This window comes from Rhinolophus sinicus, chromosome 5 (assembly GCF_057876585.1).
Source record: "Rhinolophus sinicus isolate RSI-liver-muscle chromosome 5, RSI-T2T, whole genome shotgun sequence".
Taxonomy (NCBI): domain Eukaryota; kingdom Metazoa; phylum Chordata; class Mammalia; order Chiroptera; family Rhinolophidae; genus Rhinolophus; species Rhinolophus sinicus.
The window spans coordinates 41001312-41015882 of NC_142505.1; the positions used below are offsets into that span (position 1 = coordinate 41001312).

A 14571-nucleotide genomic window follows, 5' to 3' on the forward strand; every position below is an offset into this window, starting at 1 on the left:
GAGTTGGCTTCAGGCCCTGCAGAAATATCCTCTCTAAGAGTTCATTTTGCCCGCCCACAGCTGCTGGTTTTCATGGAGGTTAAGGAAACAGGATGGTTCTGTGTTGTTGCTGCAGGGAGAACAGACGCCGTGGTGATGGAAGGAGCATGAGGGCCTGAGTCCCCCGGGATGAGGGAGTCCCTTCCCCTTTCTGGGCTTCAGCTTCCTGATCTGAGTTGGGCCATGATAGCAAGGAAATCCTCACTTTGTCACCAGAATTGCTCCTATCAGCTCAGCGTCATTATTGTTGCTATTGTTGTTTCTTGGCGACTTATTCTGTGTTGGGCACTTTGTAAGGTGGTTACACATGATATATCTTTTAATACCCCCAGAAGCAGAATAGATGAGTGTTATCCCCAATCTACAGAGTCCCAGAGAGGCTAAGTGACTTGCCTGAGGTCACACAGCAGGTAAAAGGGGGGGCAGGTGTCTGGCTGCAGAACCTGTATGTGTTCATCACCTTTATTTCCTCCTCTGAAAACACCAAAGAGGTACAAGCCAAAGGGGCCCTGAGGTCACAGTGGGAAGGGGTGAATGGGTCCATTTTTAAAGATGAAAACATGGAGGCCCAGGGAAGTTCTGCCCCTGCTGGGGCTGCTGTGGGAAGTAGTGAGAGCTCCTCAGTGAGGACTGAGAGCTGCTGAGCCCAGAGCCCAGCACGGCCCCAGGACTGCAGCTGTCTCCTCCTTTGCTCACCAGAGCCCAGCACCTCCTGGGCAACATCTCCTGCCTGTCTGGGCTCCTGGTGGAGAGTGCTCTGAAGTGTGGCAGTACAGGAGGGGGCTCAGCTTTGTTACATGGCCGCCCCCCATAGGGATGAATCAGACCCTATCCCTACCCCCCAGTCAGGATGGAGATCATGACAGAAGACGTGCTGTAGTGAGCCGCACACTGACCCAGCCTCATCTGAGAGAATCAAGGAAGGGTTCCTGGAAGAGGGGGACATTGGAGCAGGACTTTGACAGATGTGGCAGGGGAAGGCATTCCAGGCAGAGGACACAGCAGGACAGAGGCCTAGAGATGTGGTAGAACATGGCTTGGGCAGAAGACAGAGACGAAGCTGAGAGTGTGTGGGGTCTGGGGTACAGGCCAAGGATTTGGATGCTGTTCTGCGGGCGGTGGGGAGCCAGCAGGGCTTTGGGGGAAGAGTGAGACCTAGTTAATCTGGTTCTAGAAGGGACCCGTGGCTGCTGGCCCCACATTAGTCCTGCCAGGTGCTGGTGGAAGCAGGAGGCGCTCTCCCAGAGCCCCCACAGTGGCTGGACCAGGTGACTCCCCAAGGTCTCTCTAGCTCTGACAACAGTGTGGGTATTGCCATGGAAACCGGCAGGTCCCTACTTGGGGACAGGCCTGGAAAGTCTCTTGGCACCAGCCACATGGATTTGGATCCTGGCTACCCCCAGAGTACAGCCGTTTTCTTCCTTCCAAAGCCTGTGTTTGGGCCAGGACCGAACTCTACAGGCCGCCAGGACGGGCCCTGCGCTGCCCGCTCTGCCGCTGATACCCGATGCCACCAGGATCTGCCCGTCTCCCGGCCAGCTTGGCTCACCCCGCCCAGTCCACTGTCCTTTACCCTGAAACACGATAAATCACGTGCTGGAGGAGGGAGGAAGCTCTAAGCTCCATTACGAGTTCCAGCGAGGCCCCAGTGGGGCATTAATCATGGAGCGCTTTCTGCTCTGATCGGTAAATAATGGGGGGGAGGCAGTGGCAGAGGCCTTAAAGTGGAGGCCAGGCCCAGGAAAGGAGCTAAATGGAGATCCATGTCCACCCCTGCCCCCGTGCCCCTCTCAGGGCATGTCCACCATCTGAGTTTGAGGTGATTGAGCTCTCTAACAGTGGCCATTACCTTGATGGGCCTCAGTTTCCCCAGCTTGCAACCCAGGGCCTTTCTAGCTCCAGGGGTCCACTCTCCCAGCAGCTGTTGGCAATGCCTGACAGAGCAGCAGGTGGGCTGTGGTGAAAGGTGAGGACTCTGGAGCCAGCCTGCCTAGGTTTGAGGCTACCATCTGAATGTAGTGGCTGTGTGACCCTGGGCAAGTCACTTCACCTCTCTGTGCCCCACATATTTGCTATAAAGGACCATCAACTTGTTAGGGTGTGGTGAGGGTAAATGAGGTTATACAGGCAGAGATCGCTGCACAAAGTAAACAGCTGCTTATTATTGTTGTGTTGTTGATTATACTGTATTGTTATTATTATGAAGTTGTCACTTCCCAACTTGGGGTGGTCTCTGAACTGGGATGTGGACAGCTAGAGTGAGGGGCCCACATGTCATCTTCATGTCCTCAGCACATGGGACCTGGCCCAGAAATGTTTGCTGGGGGCCCCAAGCCAGCCCTGTTCCCTCCATTGCACCCACAAGCAGTTGTATGACAACTCTGGGACGGAGGCCAGCACCCCCAGAGGATGGGGAGGAGGGTGTGAGTTCCAGTCTTCAGGGCCCCTCAGCCCCAGGAGGAGAAAGGCCGCCTGTGCCCGGGAGAGGCAGCTGCGGCTCTCAGCTTCTCCTGGCCTGCATCTCCTTCAGGGAAGAAGCTGGGACAGAAACTTCTCTGGGGGAGGAGGGGCTGGAGCTGCAGCACTCTGTCCCCCCCGCCCCCCAGTGGAGCTGGTAGGAGGGAGTGACTTTTCACTCGGGCCAGGGAAGAGTCGCTGGCTGCCCATCCCACACTGTGCTCCTCTGGGACCCAGGGGGAGGGCTGGAAATGGGGCCAGGCTGAGCCGGAATGAGAAACAGCTTCAAGAAGGGGGAGCTGTGTATCTGGGGGGCCGCGTCCAGCTAACAAAACAATGGCTGCTTGAGTCAGCGACTGTGGCCGTAGTTCCCAGGCAGGCCCTGAGTGGAGCAGGCCTCGGCCTAGCTCCCAACATCCTGTTCTGGGGGAGGGCAGCGCTGTGGATCCAACCTCAGAGGCTCGACTCTGGGAAGCAATAGAGTGGCTTGTTCATCCAGGGGGCTCCCCTGGCCTCAGGCACCCCTGAGCTTCTGCTCAGTGGCCTGCAGAGTTAATTGGGAGCATTTGTTATAGGGGTTGCTGTTACCGTCCCCATTTTACGGATGAGAAGACTGAGGCTCAGAGAGGATGGGGCAACCTACCTTGAGTGCAGAGCCAGGAGACTTGGCACATCAGAAGCCTCAGCTTCTGTCTGTAAAATGGGGACACAACAAGAGTGTATGTGCCCCTGGATGGCTGTGAGGTAACTGCTTGGTGCCTACACAGCAGGTCTTCCGTCGAGCCAGGCCTCTGACCTCAGCCTGGGGGCTGTCCCTTTAATCTGTGTCCAGCTTGGCGGCACGGCCAGGAGTGTTCATTGTGGGTGAGCAGACATCTTGTGCTCAGGGCTGTTTCACACGGCCCTTCCAGATGGTGCCCAGCTGGCCTGGATGGCATCAGTGTCCTAGGGCTGAGTGACCCACCTCCTCCATGAGAGGGTCAGGGAAACCAAGGCAGGCGTCTCTGAAGCTCTGGAAGTGTCCACCTGAAGCGCTGCACCCATTGCCATTTGCCGGTTCATCCTGCCAGACTCAGGCAGCCTGGGGCCAGGTGGGGAATTACTGCTCTGTGTGTCCTGGGAAAGCATCTGCCCTTCTCTGTGCATTGGTGCATCTGCTTTTCTCCTCCAGCTCAGGGCGAGACCTCCTGACTGTTGTTTTCTGGCCCGTTGGCCATCCTCTCTCGCCCGGCCCCTCCAGGAAGTAAGCTTGATTATCCACAAGGAGGTACTGATATTTCCTCTCTCAGTAGCAGGCGGCTTCCTCCTTGTTGTTGGGCCATTGGCCAGAGGCCCCCCACCCAGAATCAAGCCCAACCTGACCCCTCCCGGGGCCGGCACACAGCAGGCCCATGGTTCTTTGCATGCCTCAGTTTACCCTCAGTGGAGGTGCCAGCTCAGTGGACCCAGAGCCCACTAGCTGTGGTGTTCCAAGAGGCCACACAGGCTGAACTGGGAAGGTGGAATTTGGGTTTAGGAGTCACAGGTTTGCCCTTGGGTGACCTTGAGAACATTCCCCCTTTAACCCAGAGCTTCTGAAGAAGTGTGTGTGAGGGGCAGAGTTCTCAATTGGGGTTTTCAGGAAGCAGCAATTCAGAAGAGTTTGGTGGCCTTTTTGTCTAGGCCTCCTGCCTGTCAGACGCCAATTACATTGTACCCTGCCTAGTCCCAGCTTGCTCCCTCTTCTTTAGTCCTGTCTTTGGGGCATCTCCTTGCCCCTCTTCAGCTATACAAGCTAAGGGAGCAACAGTTGGGCCAGACAGGGATTGAAGGAAGCCACAGAGGGGCAGGCTAGATCGGGCAGGGCCTTGAGGGCCCAAGAGCAAAGTCTGGGTTTATATTGAGGGCACTGGGGACCCATTGAAGGCCGTTGAGCTGATACCATCTGCTTTGTATGTTTTTTTAAAATAAACTTTTATTTTGGAATAATTTTAGATTTACAGGAAAGTTACAAAGATAGTTGCTGCATACCCATGGGACATTTGTCTAAACTAAGAAACCAACATTGATACTTTACTTTCAACTCCAGACTTTACTCCATGAACGTCCTTTTACTTCAATAGAGTCTCCCTTTGCATTTAGTGTTTCAAAGTTTTAAAAGCTCGCTTTGGCTACTGTGGAGGGTGAGTGGGAAGGGGCCCTTCCAGCCCCCGGTCTGGGAGTAGTAAGCGTCGGGCTGCTTGTAGTCGGCCACTTAATTAACCAAAAGTGTGCTTACCACTCCTGGCAGTGAAACCTCACTTGCCTGGGATCATGGTTCAATAACAATAAAAAACTTGAGGCAGGAAAATGCACAAGGCCCCAATAGCCGGTGTAGTCTCTACCTGGGACCGAACCACAGAGTTCTGCAACCTGCCACGGGCCCACCATCGACGCCTCATCCTCCTCGCAGAGCCACCTGTGGTGGGACTAAGGTTTGGTGGGCTCTGTGGGCAGGATGTAGAAGGCCTGAGAAGGTCTTTTGATGCTCTTGCCCCATCTGACTTCCTGGGGAGAGAAAGTCAACACAATTACGGCTGGTAGTGAAATCAATATGTCAGAGTTTTAATGGGAGAGTGGGCAGAGCTGAGCTTTGGCCCTAGGAGGCAGCCAGCTGGAGTGGGCAAGGGGTGTCCTCTCAGAAAGAGTTGAGGCCAGAGGCTATTGCTCATCCCTTTATAAGAGGGATAAACTGAACTTCTTAGAGGAACCAAAACTAGCAGCCAGGTGTTGTCCGGACCTGAACCCCTGCCTCCCCTGTGTTGCCACACGTAGAGTAGGCATCCAGCTGACCCATACTTTTCCCTTAGTTCTCTAGCACCCAGCATGGCAGTGTTGCTCTCAGTCCCTTGGCTTGAAAAGGAAGCCGCCGAATACAGTCATTCACACTGTAGTCAAAATTAGTTTTCTTTCTTTAGTAAACACTCACCCCGAGCACAGGGTCTGCCCTGGAGAAGCTCATGCGTGTGCTGTCAGGATACATGGAGGTGGTGACTGCACGGTGCCCTCACAGAGAAGGGGAGATTTATTTTTTTGAGCCACGCCTTGAAGGCTGGCTAAAAACATGCCACCCTGGCAAAAGGAACAGCATGGGGTAAGGCAAGGGGATGGAAGGCTTAGAAGTGTGGGACGGGCACCGGCTGCTGAGGAAGCAACATTATGAAGATCCAGGAGCCCTGGCGGGAAAGTGGCCACACTTGAGGAACTGCAGAGATTGGTGGGGTCGGAGCAGAGAGGGGGACAGAGGAAAGAAGTGAGGTTGAGGCCTGCCCAGTTGGCAGGAGTCAGATCGCAAAGGCCTTGAATGCCAGGCTTGATCCTGAGGAGAGCTGGCACAGGGAGCCAGAGAAAAACTTTAGTGGGGGGGTGCTCACTGGTTTTGTGCTTGGAAAGGCGGCTCTCGTGGACTAGAGGGGACTGTGTGGAAGCCCAGCCCTCCTCGTGCTCTCCAGGGAATTTGTGTTTTTGAAAGACCTACGCTGACTGAGACTTGAAGACAGGCCAGTGCTAATGGAGGAATTTCAAGCGGTGTCATTCGGTCAGGGTAGTATTTTGGGCCTGTGGAGCTGTGACTGCCCCAGGAGACTAAGTTCGGCTGAGGCCACTCTCCAGGACCTGACAGCTGCCTGGTCCCCAAGCCCACGGTCCCCCTTCCTGGGGCCTCCAAGCCCCTCCCCCAACAGGGGAGGCATTTCCCGAGCCTGCCAGCTTCCATTTTTTGAGCCAGTCCGAAGCCTTGTGATTTCCCTTGGTGGTTGGGGAGTCAGCTTCCCCCTCAGAGCACAGATCATTCGGAGCAGACGACGGGTTACTTCTCCTTTAGAAAATTTTTTTTTAATTTTATTTTTAGGATAAGAAAAAAAGTTGGAGGAAAGTCTTTTTAGAAAATTCCTTTGGTGTAGAATTAATGACTTGTGAACGTCAGGGCGTGCAGGCGAGAGATGGATTCTCCGCGTGCTTCCCCTTCATCCTCTCTGCTGCCCTGGCCAACAGATCACCCAGAGCTGGGTGCCTGTCTGGCTTTTCCCAGGACCCGCCACCCTGGCTGGCTGGCACCCTGCATCGCAGGGCCCATGGCAGAAAACCCCCAAAGGTGTCATGGGGCTTCCCAGGTCTCCCTTCCTTCCTTCCCACACCTCCTAGAGCTCAGGGAGGAAAGTCATGTCCCCTGGGCAAGGTTTACAATTTTAATTTTAAAACAACTTATTGTTTACTGACACAAGTAATCCATATTCAGTGAAGAAGAATTATATAACCCCTAGGAAAAGCGTCCCCCCCACCCCAGGAAAGGCGGGACTTGGGCCTGACACATGAGGTTGTGTCCCCGTCTACTCTTCTAAACTATGCTTGTCTCTGCATCCTTGTGGATTTGCCCAATTATCTTCTCAAAGGCACTCCCTGGAGGTCTGTTTTTAATTTTTGTGCAAATTGCAGAAGGAAATTTTGATCAGTAAGGCCCCGAGAAATGTGGGAAAGGTGGGAGCAAGTCCAGGAAGTGCCTGGGGACTAGGGTCACCAGGCACAGTTGCCCTGCTTCTCTGAGGTGGGGCTGATTTGCCACCAGAGGTGGCACTGGGCTAATGTGGATGGTGGGACTATGCATTTGGACACACCTAGCCTTGCTTTGTCCACCTGTAACATGGGTAGATGAGGAGATGTGTGCTTGGGGAAGGCCTCAGTTTAGGAAGTCCTTAACCTGAAGTCGGGGGAGCTGCTGGAAATTTGGGGGTGGTAGTGCTGGGGTCAAAGCAGGGGGTCTGGGAGGAGAAAGCCCTATGCTTGCTGTGGAGACATAGCTGTGGCAGGAAGGACACCCCTTGGGTGTCAGCAGGTAAGTTGAAGCAGAGGATGGCCTCTGGTGGTCTGGCGTGGGCTCCTCTGCTTTGCCTGACTGTGACCAGCCAGGAGGGACAGCTCTAAGGGTGTGAGGGTGTGTAGGCCTCACCCTGTCCTGAGCTCCCTGACCCCCTGCACACTTAACTGTATTCCTTCGCCAACCCTTCTGACCCCACCCCCCTGCCCCAGCTCCTCCTCTATGGTTCCCAGGTACCTGAAATGTCGTCTTGGGGCAGCTCTGAGGCTAAAGCCAAGGTCAAAGGTCAGTGTGGGGTTGGGGATGGGACCCTGCTTGTGTTTGGGTCTCAGCCCAGAGCTGGGCGTATAAAGCAGGAGCAAGATTTTAAAGCTCTGATGCTGAGGACTGAGATCCGTACAGTGTGGCCAGGGAGCGGAAGAAGGTTCTGGAGCTGAGGTCTGATGTCCTGTTTCTCTTCCAGCTGCAGCCGGAGCAGTTGGACTGCGGGGCTGCCCACCTACAGCACCCACTGTCCATCCTGCAGCCCCTGAAGGCCACGCCCGTGTTCCGAGCCCCGGGCCTCTCCTCTGTGGCCGTGGCCAGTGTCAGCAACTACACGGTGGTCTTCCTGGGCACAGTCAGCGGGCGGCTGCTCAAGGTAGGGCTTGGGCAGGAGGCTGAAGGGGTTGGGGGATGAAGCAGCAGGCCCACCCCAGGCCAGAGCCTCTGCAGGTCCAGTATTACCCTTTATTTTATCCTATTTGCCTAGCACTTTACAGTTTACAAAGCTTTCTCACATCTGTTTCTTCCCCTCTTGCTCATAACAGTAAGTGCCTCATCATGCTGAGAAGGGAACCAGCAGCTGAGGGCTGGCCCTTCTCTCAGGGTCTCTGGGGTTAGGGCTTTGAGGCAGATGGGTCTGAGTTCAAGTGTCTGGGCTCTGCCACTTGCAGGCTATTTGACCTTGGGCAACGCACTTTCTCTTTCTGGGCCTCAGTTTTCCCATCTGTGAAGGGCTGTATGCCCTGCCTTTCGAGACTATTGTGGGGCTTTGATGGGGGAAGGCCACAGCCTGAAAATGGGGGCTGTCATCCCATCTCCTCCTCCACCCCACCTGCCACCCTCTGAAAAAGCCCACCTCCCCTAATCAAGGTGACTGGTTTCTGGAGATAATAATACCTGGCCCAGGATTCTTGGAGCTGGGAAGGATGAGAGGAATCCAGTTGCCACTATGGAGCAGAGTGGACTTGACGGGTCCTGTATTGGGCCCCCAGGTGAGGGCCTGGGCCTGCCCCCCAGCCACCTCCCACTCCTTGCCTGCTGGGAAAGTCAGCTGCTTGGCACGGCTCCAGTGTGCACCAGACCCTGGCCTAATTGACTCAGATCTGATAATCCGATTCTCTCAGCTGCCCAGGCAGACGCCATGGGCCAGGGCTGTGGTGGGGGTCCAAGCCTAGCCCGCCTGGCCCCAGGGCCCTTGCTGGACCATGAGTGGCTGTGGCAGAAATACCAGGCCGGGGGTCGGGGAGAAGGGCGGGGGCACATCCTCCTCAACCTTCCACGTCCCCATTGAAGGTCCTTAGACAGTGGGATTTGAATCCTGGCTCCACTGCTCACAGCTGTGTGACCTGTGGGTGGTTGTGTCTCACCCTGAATGAGCCTCAGTGTCCTTGTCTGTCATGGGGAAAATGAGCTGGACTGTCCAGGACTGTGGTCAGAGTTTACTGTGACGGTGCCTGTGCATGTGGAAAGCAAGGAGTCTCCCCGCCCCTCACACATGAAGCTGTCGTAATGGGACACCCAGTGTCTACCCAGCCTCAAAGGCACATCATGAGCGTCATCTCATTTAATTCTTACACCCCTGCAAGGGAGGCAGAGCTGTGATTCCTATTTCACAGATTGGGACACTGAGACTCTGGGAGGGAAAACAACACAGTCACACAGCGAGAGCTATGGTTGAATTCAGCTGCAGTTGACCCCAGCTGGCCCAAAATTCACACTATCCCTAAACCCAACCTTTTCACTTGCCATCCTGCTCTGTGCAGACTTTTATCTCCTGCCAACTCTTCACCTGCTCAGAGCTGAGAGCGCAACACCCAGCCCTGGCCCTGGAGCACAGTAAATGCTCAACACACATTTGAAGGAGGGTAGAAATGAATTGAGTGTCTTCTGGATGCATGGGGCTGGGGCTGAGGGCAGCAGACGGAACCTGGACCACTTGGGACAGAATCTGCCGAGACGTCTCCTGGGATCAGGAGTGTCTCATGGGCTGGGACAGCCTGTGGGAGCCTGGAGAGAAATTTCAATTTAGTGTGTGGAGGACACGTGGGAAGCTTTTTTGAAGGAGACGTTGGGAGGACAGAGCTTGGCCTTGTTTGCATATGGGGCGAAAGGGGAGGAGGAGAGATATTCCACAAGGAAGAACCAGGGCAAAGGCCTGGAGGTGGAATCGGTGAGTTGAGTTGAGTGGGTGGAGATGAGGCTGGCAGAGTAAGTTGGGGTCAGATCATCAAGGCCTTGAACGCCAGCACAAGTTTATTACATGAGCAGGAGGAAGCCACTAAAGGTTTGGGAGCCCATAGAGGAGGGCTGGGAAGTAGGTGGCTCCAGGGAAGCATTGACCACTGGTCCCAGCTCAGAGCCTGGTGGGGCCTTGACAAAGCAGCATGTTGAGAATGTGTGAGGCTAGTCGAAAAAGCAGTTTGATGGGACTCTGAAAGGCACTGTTGGTTCTCAGGAGAACATGCAGAGGGGCCATCAGAGCCAGAGAAACTTCCAGACACCAGCTAGCCCTGGCTCTCCTCCTTCCTGGACGTTGGATCCCAAATCTCAGCTGTGCCTTGGACTCTGGGATTACACAGGCCAAGGCTTATATTGTGACCCTGAGTGTCTTCATTTTATGACTCTTGCCAAGTCTCTCAGCCTCAGTTTCCGCATCTGTGAAATGGATGTGAGAGGGGAGGCATGAGAAATGTGGCTCCATCAGCACTTTGCGTTCATCTTCTCATTAGTCCTCGTTCCCCACAGTCCTGCAGGGCAGGTACCATCAGGAGTCCTCTTAAACTCAGGAAACTGAGGTTCAGTGAGGGGAAGTGCCTTGGACAACTTACTTGTCCTTTTGTACAGCTTGCAAAGGTCAAAGCCAGAATTCAGAATTCAAACCCAAGCCCCTGCTCTTAGGCATGATGCCAAACAGCCTCCCAGAGAATGTTTGTAAACTGTAAAGCCTGTATGTATTCACAGGGTAGGGTGTGCTGGTGGGAGCACAGCAGAGGCTAAGCATAGAGGCTGGATCCACTGCCCCTATATGTCTGTGATTTCCCACCAGCCCTGGAAGGGCCCAAGAGAGGATGGGGAGGCTGAGCTCTCAAGCCTGAGTCAGCCTCCCACTCCTTCCGGGGGCAGCTCCCCAGTGTTTGGCCCTCCCCTGCCATGGGCACCCTCCCAGTGCACCATCACACTGACAGCCACCCCCCCACCCCCACAGATCAACCTGAATGAGAGCATGCAGGTGGTCAGCAGGCGGGTGGTGACAGTGGCCTACGGGGAGCCTGTGCACCACGTCATGCAGTTTGACCCAGCAGACCCTGGTTACCTTTATCTGATGACGTCCCACCAGGTAAGGCCAGAGCCCGGGCCTGACAAGGTCCCAGGATGACCCGAGCTCTCTTGCTTGCCTGGCCTTTGCACATGGTGTTCCTTCCGCCCGGAGCATGCTGTTTCCCTACCTGCTTGGCCTGCTCCCCCTTCACCTCTCAGTACAGATGTCACCTGTGCAGAAAAGCCTTGTTTCCATGTTTCCCCCTTTATAGTACCAAGCCTGTTTCCCCAGCCTCTCATGGCTCTTGCCAGCCAGGCTGGGTCCCTGGGGGAGGGGCCGGCAGCTTCACTGAGCTGCGCCCCTGCCTCTGCCTTCAGATGGCCAGGGTGAAAGTCGCTGCGTGCTCCGCGCACACTACCTGTGAGGAGTGCGTGGGGGCGGCCGACGCCTACTGTGGCTGGTGCGCCCTGGAGACACGGTGAGGCCCCCAGCAGGGGCAGGGCTGGGAGGCTGCGGCGGGGAGAGCCCCCCTGGGTCCTGACCTGTGTCTCGCCACTCCAGGTGCACCCTGCAGCAGGACTGCACCAACTCTAGCCAGCAGCACTTCTGGACCAGCGCCAGTGAGGGCCCCGGCCGCTGTCCCACCATGACTGTCCTGCCTGCTGAGATTGATGTGCGCCAGGAGTACCCAGTGAGTTGCAGGGCCAGGATCCAGCTTGGGGGATACCGGGTGGGGCTCTTCACCCAAGCCCACAGAGGTGGGGGCTCCTGTCCATAGTGTCCCAGGGACCTGCAGACAAAAACAGTAATACAGTGGGAGTGACTGGGCTTTCCTGAGCATTTACCAAGTGCCAGAACATGCTGTGTGCATGATGTTCACCTCCATCAGGCCTCAGATAACTTTAAAGTGGATGCTCTTAGCATCCCCATTTTATAGATGAGGAAACTGAGGCACAGAGAGGTAAACTGACTTGCTCCAGGTCATTGAGCTAGGGTGTAGCAGAGATGGGATTTAAACTCAAGGGGGCAGGCTCCAGAGTCCCAGGAAGGAAGAACCCCCCACCCCCATCTGACCTTCCTGCCTTTTCCCGACCCCAGAACAAGGGAGGGAGGGGATGGAGGGGCCACCAAGTACCAGGCTGCTGTTTCTCTTTCTCAGAAACAGATGAATCTGCAGCGTGGGGGCAAGTGGCTCCCCCCCTTGCTTGTGACCAGGAGGGCCTAGAGCTGCCACTGCCCCCTCCCCACCCATAGCAGGCGGCATCAGGGCAGGGATGTTTCTGCCAAGTGGCTAGACTGAGGGACAGGCGGCCTGGGGCTCACCCAGCCCTGCCCTCAGTGACTGCTCTGAGGCTGGGTGTCCTCATCTATCACCTGTGGGGCAATGATGGTTCTGATAGGCCAGGTGGGGCCTGCGCCTCCTCTGTGCCCCCTCCCCATTATTACGTATCACAGAGTCCTTCACACACCTGATGTCAGCAAGCAGGACGTAGGTTTATCCATCCATCCATCCATTCATCTAGTATGTTGTTGAGTACTTTGTGCCAAGAGCAGTTCTAGACTTGGGGTACATCAGTGAAAAAGACAGACAAACCCTTGGCCCTTGAGGGGCTGACGTGCTCCGGAGGGAGAGAGAATAAGCAAGATAAAATGTCAAGATGGTGATAAGTACAATGGAGAAAAAGAAAGCATAACCGAGAGGGGTGGGAATCGAGTGGGGGTGTTTTGACATTTTAGACCGGGTCAGCATGGGAGGCTCACTGCAAAGGTGGCATTTGAGCAAAGATATGAAGTGCGTGAGCCAAATTGAGTATCTGGGCAGAGGGTACTGCCAGTGCAAAGGCCCTGAGGTGAGAACAAAATTGGTAGATTTGAGAGCGTCTTAGGGGTTGGGGTCAGAGAGGTCACGGGCCAGATCACGCAGCACCTCCTTGGCTCCTGTAAGATCAGTTTCATTTTGCAGATGGGGAAACTGAGGCCCGGGGGGTCACATGTAGGCTGCAGTCCGGAGTCCTAGCCACCTGTTCTCCCGGGGTTGCTAGGCTGGGGGCAGGGCTGTGAGGGAAGGGCCGGCCCCCAGCTAAGGGTCCCTTGCCTCTAGGGCATGATCCTCCAGATTTCCGGCAGCCTGCCCAGCCTCAGTGGCATGGAGATGGCCTGTGACTATGGCAACAACATCCGCACTGTGGCCCGGGTGCCAGGCCCTGCCTTTGGCCACCAGATCGCCTACTGCAACCTCCTGCCGAAGGACCAGTTCCCACCCTTCCCACCCCACCAAGGTAGGCTCTCCACGCAATGGGCTGTGGGGACAGCCATGTGGGGGCCCTCAGATGCCCGGCCCTGACGGGGTATAATGGTGGATCTCAGGCCTCCTATGTCAGTGGAGATCCCCTGCCCCCTCATCTTTCTTTCCCTGGCTCCCCTCATCCATTGCAGACCATGTAACCGTGGAGATGTCCGTGAGGGTCAACAGGCGGAACATTGTCAAGGCCAATTTCACCATCTACGACTGCAGCCGCGTCGGCCAAGTGTACCCCCACACAGCGTGAGTGGGTCGGGGGCCTTGCTTCCGGGTGGTGGGAGGAGGTCTTCGCTCCTGGGGAGGCCTTTGGGAGAAAGATGATAGTGTCCTAGGAGCAGACAAGACCCGCAGTTGTTCACTCGCCAACTCATGTATTTAGGCAGCAAACTCTTCATCACTTAAGTGCCTGTCCTCTGTGAGCACCTAGGCTGGTAGGGGCAGAGAGAAGTGCTTTCATTGTACTTAATTTAGTATCCTAAAGGCCCCACTTGCCTGTTTCCTCCTTGCATACCTCTTGCAGTGTGGAGCTCACTACCCTACAAAGTGCCCAACCCCTCCTGTCAGCTCTGATAATGAGAAAGACTTTCTTCCCCAGTGCTAGGGTCTGCCCCCTGGGTTGCAGTTACTGGGGGCAGGGATGAAGTGGGAGGTAGGGAGCTGAGTATCTGAGGGGCCTCCTGTCTTCCAGGTGCACCAGCTGCCTGTCGGCACAGTGGTCCTGTTTTTGGTGCATCCAGCAGCACACCTGTGTCTCCAATCAGTCTCGCTGTGCGGCCTCACCAAATCCCACGGTAAGCCGGGCCTGGGGAATGCCCTCTGCTTCCACTGTTTCATTACCTTTTTTTTTTTTTTCATTTAATATGTTGAGAACATTTCCATGTCATTTAATTTTCTTTTTTGGCACCAGATTTCAAAGCTGTGCTGGGCTCATCACATAATAGTGCATTTCACTAATTCCCTGTTATTGGACGTAGTGATCACTTCCTATTTCTTTTTTGTGTTCTAGTGCAGCCAGGGCACTATGCACAGCCTTGGTTATTTGCCGGAGACCAATTCTTAGAAATGGCATTTTGGGGTGATAGTGTGGCCAATTTATTTTTTGCGCCTTTAGCTCAGCTGTGCTCCAGGCAGCCCGAGTCAGTTTGTACTTCCACCTTTGCACTCACCAGGCCAATGCTGGCTAGGTTTCAATTTTACCTTCAACATCTTCAGCAGCCCTGGGGGGTCAGGAAGTATCAGGCTTGGGCCTTGAATCCAAGACTCTCTGTTTGGACCACATGTTCTCCCCTTTTCCCAAAATCAGGAGCTGGGCTGAAAAGGCCCCACTTGGCACTGGGGACCCTGGGGCAGGGAACGCCGGGCTCTCCTTGTGTGAAGAGGGCAAGCTAGTCTCAGGAACCACACGTTCCCAGATCCTTT

The 14571-nt window shown here is 55.2% G+C and overlaps 1 protein-coding gene across 1 annotated transcript in view; it reads left to right on the forward strand.

Moving 5' to 3' along the window:
- PLXND1 (plexin D1) overlaps nucleotides 1-14571 on the forward strand; it is a 49458-nt gene that overhangs the window by 7027 nt on the left and 27860 nt on the right. The window contains exons 2-8 of the mRNA XM_019746786.3: nucleotides 7791-7967; nucleotides 10797-10928; nucleotides 11228-11328; nucleotides 11412-11541; nucleotides 12952-13129; nucleotides 13287-13395; nucleotides 13841-13943. Coding sequence (XP_019602345.3) covers nucleotides 7791-7967; nucleotides 10797-10928; nucleotides 11228-11328; nucleotides 11412-11541; nucleotides 12952-13129; nucleotides 13287-13395; nucleotides 13841-13943 — 930 coding nt within the window. The remainder of the gene's footprint in view (nucleotides 1-7790; nucleotides 7968-10796; nucleotides 10929-11227; nucleotides 11329-11411; nucleotides 11542-12951; nucleotides 13130-13286; nucleotides 13396-13840; nucleotides 13944-14571) is intronic.